The sequence below is a fragment of the Micrasema longulum genome, unplaced genomic scaffold (assembly GCF_059751315.1).
Source record: "Micrasema longulum isolate JH-2025_06_02 unplaced genomic scaffold, ASM5975131v1 h1tg002892l, whole genome shotgun sequence".
Lineage (NCBI taxonomy): Eukaryota > Metazoa > Arthropoda > Insecta > Trichoptera > Brachycentridae > Micrasema > Micrasema longulum.
This window is the reverse complement of record NW_028280011.1, coordinates 66,026-74,648: the sequence shown is the minus strand read 5'-3', so window position 1 is coordinate 74,648 and position 8,623 is coordinate 66,026. Positions and strand designations below refer to the sequence as shown.

The following is an 8,623-nucleotide window of genomic DNA, read 5'->3' as shown; positions in this document are numbered from 1 at the left end:
GTGACCTGTGACCTTTAGTTTGTATTGGCTTCGGTTTTGGCTCTGTTTTTAGATTCTGGTGATTCATTCTGTTGCATTTCGAAATACTTATCAATAATTTATTTTGTCTACCTATTCAAATTCGTTTATTATATCCACCTGGAGAATACGAAAATTATCATATGTTTTCTCTCCAAAAAGAGCTTTAGGTCATTTGCAAATAGCGAAAAACGCGAATTAATTACAACATTTTTAACATCATAAATACAAATAGAGAACAGCGATGGGCCCAGATTAGATCTTTGGGGGACACCAGAGTAAGTAGTAAAAAAAATTGATGCAAGTGATTTGATAATAACTGCCAGAAAAGGTATTTACATTCACATAATACAAGGCTAGCACAACGTGAAGGCTCGTCAGTACCGAGGTTTGTAAACAAGTATGGCCAAAGAACACTTCTTTATACAATTACTAAAATTTTCATAATTAAATGGCTTATATGTAACCAAGCTTTACATTGATTATTGAGTTATGTTAGCAGTCATCTATTTATATATTTATATTACTTTTTAAATTTATATAATTTTTCTAACATTTTTCCTTGTAAAGGAAAAACCTGCTGACAGCCGGTTTCGCGGTTTAGTGGGTTTCATTATTTTTCCGTCTATATTTTCTGTTCATGTTTACCTTCTTAAATAAAAATAAATACAAAAAAAGCAAGTCTTGTGAAACGTACTGATTTTGGTTTTGGAGGTAGCCAGCCATTAATTTTAACATTCCGTCTGAGAAACCGGTCTCACTCAGCTTGATAACATCATGATTAACTGCTTCTTGATGCTTGGCAATCGCGATGGAAATCTTCCACTTCAGGGGGGTTTCGATAATTGGTTTTAATGCTAAGAATATAGAACATATCAGACAGTCTAGTTGGTTTAGAGGGGACTCGGTAAGCAAGTAGATTGATTAAGTCATTGACTTGTTAAAATAAAATAAATAGGGACAAAACAAGGAGATAGTGGGAAGGAAATAGAAGGAAAGTGATGAGGCGTGGTGGAGGATGAATGAAAGAAAGTAAGAGTGGAAATTATAAGAAACTAAATACTTAAATTTTGAAGATTTATTTATTTACCACTTTGTTCTTGGTGTTTTAAAATTGGTTTATGTTTCCCAAAATATCTTAGACAAAATTTAAAAGATTTTCAAAAAGGTTTTATCTAAATAATATCAGATATTACCGGCAGCAAAAATAATTAAATTTTAACAATGATAAATTTACACCGGTTGTTGCATTTTTTTGTAAGAGCAGAAAACGGTTCCATCAACTTATATAATTGCTTCGGTAAATTGTCACCTTTTGTAAAAACACTTTTTTGAGTTGATTTGACTCGAGTGACCTAATAAATAACGCTATTTGAAAATCGCTGGTACAGGACTGTGAGGAAAATAAATTGTTTCATAAACTTGTTTTTTTTTATTTATTTGCAGGGTGTCAGCGCTCGCGCTGTTCCATGTGGAGCTCCTCCACCATGCGGTGGTAAGGGAGGTTCATCAAGCGCCGCCAGCGCAAGCAGTGCAGCCAGCTCTTCTGGAAAGAGTTCCGCTGCGGCAGCCAGCTCAGCAAGCAGCTCGTCAACCAAGAGCGCAAGCGCTGCAAGCGCGAGCAGTTCTAGCTCCGCAAGCAACAAAGGATGCGGAAAGGGCGGTGCAGCTAGCGCAAGTAGCGCAGCTAGTGCTGCAAGCAGCGGAAAGAGCGCGAGCAGTGCGGCTAGTGCAGCTGCTGCCTCAAGCGCCAGCAAGAGCGCAAGCGCAGCAAGTGCAAGCAGTTCTAGCGCCGCAAGTAACAAAGGATGTGGAAAGGGTGGTGCAGCCAGCGCAAGTAGCGTAGCCAGTGCTGCAAGCAGCGCAAAGAGCGCAAGCAGTGCAGCCAGTGCAGCCAGTGCAGCTGCTGCCTCAAGCGCCAGCAAGAGCGCAAGTGCAGCAAGTGCAAGCAGTTCTAGCGCAGCAAACGGCAAAGGATGTGGAAGTGGAAAGGGAGGTGCAGCTAGCGCAAGTAGCGCAGCTAGTGCTGCAAGCAGCGGAAAGAGCGCCAGCAGTGCAGCCAGTGCAGCTGCTGCCTCAAGCGCCAGCAAGAGCGCAAGCGCAGCAAGTGCAAGTAGTGCTAGCGCAGCAAACGGCAAAGGATGTGGAAGTGGAAAGGGAGGTGCAGCTAGCGCAAGTAGCGCAGCTAGTGCCGCAAGCAGTGGTAAGAGTGCTAGCAGTGCAGCCAGTGCAGCTGCTGCCTCAAGCGCCAGCAAGAGCGCAAGCGCAGCAAGTGCAAGTAGTGCTAGCGCAGCAAACGGCAAAGGATGTGGAAAGGGCGGTGCATCTAGCGCAGCTAGTGCAGCTAGTGCCGCAAGCAGTGGAAAGAGCGCCAGCAGTGCAGCCAGTGCAGCTAGTGCCGCAAGCAGTGGAAAGAGCGCTAGCAGTGCAGCTAGTGCAGCTAGTGCCGCAAGTGGAGGATCTGGTAAGGGTGGATCATGCGGACCAAAACCCACACCTTGCCCAACTCCGGCCCCAACGCCTTGCCCAACTCCGGCACCTACTCCATGCCCAACACCAGCGCCTACTCCATGCGCAACACCAGCGCCCACTCCATGCCCAACCCCTGCACCGACACCCTGCGCAACTCCTGCACCAACTCCATGCGCTGCCCCAGCCCCTGATAACGGAGGATCTGACAATGGAGGATCAGACAATGGAGGATCTAACAATGGAGGATCTGACAATGGAGGATCTAACAGTGGAGGATCTGACAACGGAGGATCTAACAGTGGAGGATCTGACAATGGAGGATCTAACAGTGGAGGATCTGACAACGGAGGATCTAACAGTGGAGGATCTGACAATGGAGGATCTAACAGTGGAGGATCTGACAATGGAGGATCTAACAGTGGAGGATATGACAATGGAGGATCTAACAGTGGAGGATCTGACAATGGAGGATCTAACAGTGGAGGATCTGACAATGGAGGATCTAACAGTGGAGGGTCTGACAATGGAGGATCTAACAGCGGAGGGTCTGACAATGGAGGATCTAACAGCGGAGGGTCTGACAATGGAGGATCTAACAGTGGAGGGTCTGACAATGGAGGATCTAACAGTGGAGGATCTGACAATGGAGGATCTGACAATGGAGGATCTGGCTATGGAGGATCAAATGGTGGAGGATCTGACAGTGGATCAAATGACTCATCAAACTCTTCAAACTCTTCAGACTCCTCAAACTCTTCTGACTCTTCAAACTGTTCAAAGTCTTCAAACTCTTCAAGTTCTTCAAACAGTTCATCTAGCTCATCAAAAAGTAGCAAGAGCTCGTCTGCAACAGGCTCAGCATCTTCTTCAGCAAGCTCCAGCAAGAACGCTTGCTCATCATCCGGCGCAAGCAGCGCAGCTTCCGCCGCAAGTGCCGCAAGTGCCGCAAGCGCCGCAAGCGCCGCAAGCGCCAGCAGTTCTGGAAAGGGTTGCGGATCAGGCAAGGCTGCATCTAGTGCAACCGCCGCTAGCGCTGCAAGCGCAGCAAGCGCCGCAAGTGCCGCAAGTGCCAGCAGTTCTGGCAAGGGTTGTGGATCAGGCAAGGCTGCATCTAGTGCAAGCGCCGCTAGCGCTGCAAGCAGTAGCAAGAGTGCATCCGCTGCAAGCAGTTCAGCTGCTGCTTCAAGCGCCAGCAAGAGCTGTGGCTCTTCTACCGCAGCTAGCTCTGCATCTTCTGCATCTTCTAGCAAAAAAAGCGCCGCTTCTAGCTCATCTGCTGCAAGCAGTGCATCTGGTAAAAGCGCAGCCAGTGCTGCTAGTGCAGCAAGCAGCTCATCATCTGGTGGTAAACCATGCGGCTGCAAATAGACCATCTTCTACAAAACTTTTATCTTGGTAAGTCATTCTATCATATGTTCCTTTGTATTTATAAATAAAATAAGCAAAATGAAAAATAATTCAGAATATGTCAAACAAAACCACGCAGAAAGTTTGATTAGTAAGCGATCAAAATTGAATAGTAAAGAATCTGTTATTTAAAATAATACCTGTCAGCTTTTGGTGACTGTAATGTGCTCGTTTATTCAACCCATCAGGCTCATTTTATCGGCCCTACGGCCCTTAATTAATCTATACTCTTGGTATTAACAAAATTGGCCATACGGGCCTCAGTTTTATTAGGTAAACTAACAATATCTACAAAACATTTTGTCATTTTTTTTGTATTATTCGTGTACGATAGGACACCCATGCACACACCCAAAAAATTTTTTATTAAGGACATAATAATTCAAATTCAGTTAAGTAAAATTTAATATTCATTTAGAATATGCAGATAAGGGTGTGTCACGCTCCATAGTCACGTCACGTGTAATAGGTCTCAAAAATTGAAAAAGGAAAGCAAAAAAAAACTCCCAAAAAAATCCTCTTTGGCCCGCTAAAGTTAGCTTCTGCGCTATTAACATATAAGAGTATCTAGGCGTAAGAAAGTTGCCACTTTAAAAAAATTAGTTATTACATTTTTTCCGTCGGTTTTACATATTATCTTCGTTAACGTATCGAAACATTAAAGGGGCCGGCTTTGTAGTCGCTTGGTAAATAAATACAGACGATCGTTAAGTATAAAAGTCTTTTAAAATATTTATATATCTGAACTTATTACAACAGAGATGAAGAACATTTAAGAAAAGGTAATATAGAAGTCTAGGCATCTACAGGGCTTATGACCTGTCAATGGCTGGTTCAAGTGGCCACTTTACACACTGTGTAACATTCACCATTCTGCCTATATTTGAATATCTATATTCCTTAAATTCTTTCATCTGTTGATGTTTGTGAGGTTAAAGAGCTGAAACCTTTACAGGTCATAAGCCCTGTAGATGCCTAGACTTCTATATTACCTTTTCTTAAATGTTCTTCATCTCTGTTGTAATATGTTAATATAAACAGCTCCCCAGGGAGTCGAATCCAGTCCTTGTCTACAAAAATTTGGACAAACTCAAAATATTGTTGATTTATATATATTTTTATATATTTTTTGCTTGAATTGGGATTATTTGGAGTTTATTATTGCTTTGAAGGGGGCACTTTCTATCACAGAAGCCTTTTAAAAATATAAGATGAGAACTATTTTAAATGTTAATGAAGTCAGCAATGCGGACTACTTTTTGCTGTCATTCATTGGTTCGTTTCGATCATATGATGTCGAGATGACAAGTAGATAGAACATACCAAAATAGATACAGGTAGTACAGAAGTTAAGTTTACCGTCTCGATATATATCGAGACGGTAAATATATACAGATGAAGATAGCGTTCATAATTGAGGCCTGAAGGAGAAAAATGGCCAAGACAAATTGATCTCGGTTCCTGCACGAGAGTTATGTTCTCTTCATATAACTCTCGTGTACAAAATAAAAATCATTTATATATATATTTTTACATTGTTTGTAATGTTATGAACACGGCGTTTGCTAAAAACGCATAATGTAAGAACAGAAATGTTTTTGGAAAAATATTCTCAAATTGTTTATTTTTGCCCTTTTTCAAAACATAATAGATTGAGGGAAAAGTAATTTCGTATTTTCTGCTTTATTTTAATGCTTTATAAAAAGTGTAACAATCATCCGATTTAAATCAAGTATGCGCCATTATGTTAAATAACTTGTTGTTAACGAGAATTCTACTTGACAAAAGACTAAAAACTTTGACAATCAATTTTCACAGGCCAAATGTATATATATATTTTTTAATTTATTTATTAGTTTATACATACATTGTTACAAAAATGGCACAAAAAACACTCTGGCAAATTCTGCTGGTACTAGGAGTATTTATTTATTTATTTATTTATTTATTTATTTATTAACAGACATTGTCCATGTATACAATTTATAAGGTTTAAATATTACAATAAAAGAGTAGTTAAAAACATTTAAAGAAAAAAGAAAGAAGCATTGACAAACATAAGGGACATCGAGACAAGATCTGGACTATTTATTTAGTGCTCGTTTAAATCGTTGTAAACTTAAACCAAAAAAGTCCAGATCCTGTCTTGAGTTAACAATACGACAAAGGCGGGTCATTGGAGAATTAAGGCCATAGTTTGTTCTATGCTGATCGATGAACAGTACTTCATTGTTTCTCAATCTACGAGTCGGAATATTGAATTTTACTTGTCCCAGTAATGATGGAACATCGATTATACCATTTAGTATGCCGAACATATATATGGAGTCAATATTAGTTCTACGTTTTTGTAGACTAGAAATATTTAACATTGACTCTATTTCAGCATAAGAATAATTATCTCTCTCTAGTCCGAGCATCCACGCTATTTTTCGAAGCAAGCGATGTTGGACTGATTCAATGTGATTTATGCGATTGACATAGAATGGAGAGCAGACCACTGAGGCTCAGTATGTGAAGGGTCGGCAAGCCAGAAATATTAATATGCCTAATGTTGCGATCGGTTCCTATATGGGCAAATGCCTGTTCTAAGAAACCGATTTGTTGCGGCAAATATGGTTTTCGAATATGTTTCCTATAAATAAAAATAATATTGAAGAAATAGAAAAACAATTATAGCCCAAAGGAGAAGAAAAGAAAAAAAAAGTACAATTCACATTAAATGTCAAAATACAATTAAATATATAGCATACATACTACATACATACATATACACATACATACATGTATATACGCACTTACATACACAATATATATGCACATGCAAAAATATAATAAATTTAAAAATGATTCAATAGGATAGCATAATATTTAGATTACTATCCTCAATAAATTCTCAGATTCTTTACTTCCAATGTCTGTCAACCAAATTTTTAAATTATTATTCAGTACTGATGGTGTATCAGATTTCCAAAATTGAGGCCACATTTGTTTCCCTAAGCGCGTAGGTCATAGACCAGGACAGGTGGTAGTCACTTGGTGCCAGGTCTGGACTATAGAGTGGATGCATTAAAACTTTCCATCCGAGCTTCCGGAGCTTCTGGCGCGTCATCAGAGATGTGCGCGGCCTGGCGTTGTCCCGACGAAACAGGATTCCTCTCCTATTCACCAATGCTGGCCGTTTCTGTTCTATCGTCAGCTTCGAACGGTCGAGTTGTTCACAATAAAGGGCAGAATTGAGCGTTTGGCCATAGGCCACAGCTCATAGTAGAATATTCCCTGCCAATCCCACCAAACACACAGCAACACCTTCCTGGCCGTCAGTCCCGGCTTGGCCACGGTCTGGGCCGCTTCGTTGGCTTTTGACCATAATCTGTGTCACTTGACATTGTCGTAAGCGACCTATTTCTCATCACCAGTCACCATTGCAGCGATTAGCAGGTGGAAATTTGGTCCATGAGGTTTTTGTGCGTCAGCTTTTGTGGTACGCAAACATCGAGTGTTTTTTTTTAATCCAGCCTTCTGCAAATGATTCGAGATTGTTTTATAATCGAAGTTCAGCTCCTGGGCGACGCTACGACTACTAACATGATCAGCTAGCCTAAAGTGTTTAAGTTTGGCGTTTGTCTAGGAGAAGAGATCATTGCAGGAGACTGCTGCGAGACATAGCTTAGATTTTTGTGTTAAGCGTGTTGTCCAAATGTTTATTCAAATTTATGACATAATTTTTATTGGTAGTATTTTACAGGCATGCTTTTTTATGCATGCAAATGTGGATGGTTAACCATATAAAGAATGGTGAATGTTACAGTATGCATATTACCCACATAAACCAGCCAACGACAGGTCATAAGCCCTGTTTATGTAAAGACATTCATATTCTAAACGTAAATCCTAATACATTTATCCTTAGGGAGTAGAATCTGCGATGATTTTGAGAGTTAAAAATGTTAATATATTTTTTTTTTCAGGTTAATCTGATGGGACCCGGCATTGAAAACATGGACGAAAAAATATAATTTGAATTTTAAATTATAAACGAAATATACGGTAGAGGGATATAAAGATATATACATATTTATTTATATTGTATTGTATTTATTATTTTTATATTATTACATTATTATAATTTATATTTTATTATATTATTGTATATTATAGTTTGGCAGCATTTAAAAAAAGTGTTCGATTTTTCAAAACTAGTAATCTTAAATTATCGTTATCAATCCCGTTCCGCACCAAATGGTGCATAGGGTACTGTATTAATACACTGACCGAGCGGATTTGGATCATTTTTGTTGATCAATCATACGCTTCAGGTCCAGCCCAGGGACAGTGAAATGTTCCAGCGTTAAAACACCTATTAAACTTTACATTTTTTGGGTATAAAACGCTTATTATCATTCGCTGTATCGGTAGAGGTTAATCAAAATAATAACGTCTATCTAATTGGACTGGATAGTTATAAAATCGAAACAAAAAAAATAATTGTGTTTTATGTATGTATAGTATATATTTTATACGTTTTTATTTATGCATGTATTTATTTTGATAACATTTTTATAATATTAAATACATTTTATTAAAATGTTTCGTTTTTTCATTATTAAAAAATGTATTACTGTGCACAAGTATCACATTCACGTATAATGTGTTAGCGGTGTTTCCTTATCAGTAGCTCAATCACAAATAACTATCGACGCGCTAATAAGCGACGTGAAAACAA

The 8,623-nt window shown here is 39.3% G+C and overlaps 1 protein-coding gene across 1 annotated transcript; it reads left to right on the top strand.

Annotated features, from left to right (window-relative positions):
* Positions 1–1,449: 1,449 nt before the first annotated feature.
* Positions 1,450–8,096, top strand: LOC148271412 (uncharacterized). Its single transcript, XM_088241423.1, has 2 exons — positions 1,450–3,885; positions 7,869–8,096. The coding sequence occupies exons 1-2, from the start codon at positions 2,699–2,701 to the stop codon at positions 7,876–7,878; spliced, it is 1,197 nt and encodes a 398-aa protein (XP_088097549.1). The 5' UTR covers positions 1,450–2,698; the 3' UTR covers positions 7,879–8,096.
* The last annotated feature ends 527 nt before the right edge of the window (positions 8,097–8,623 follow it).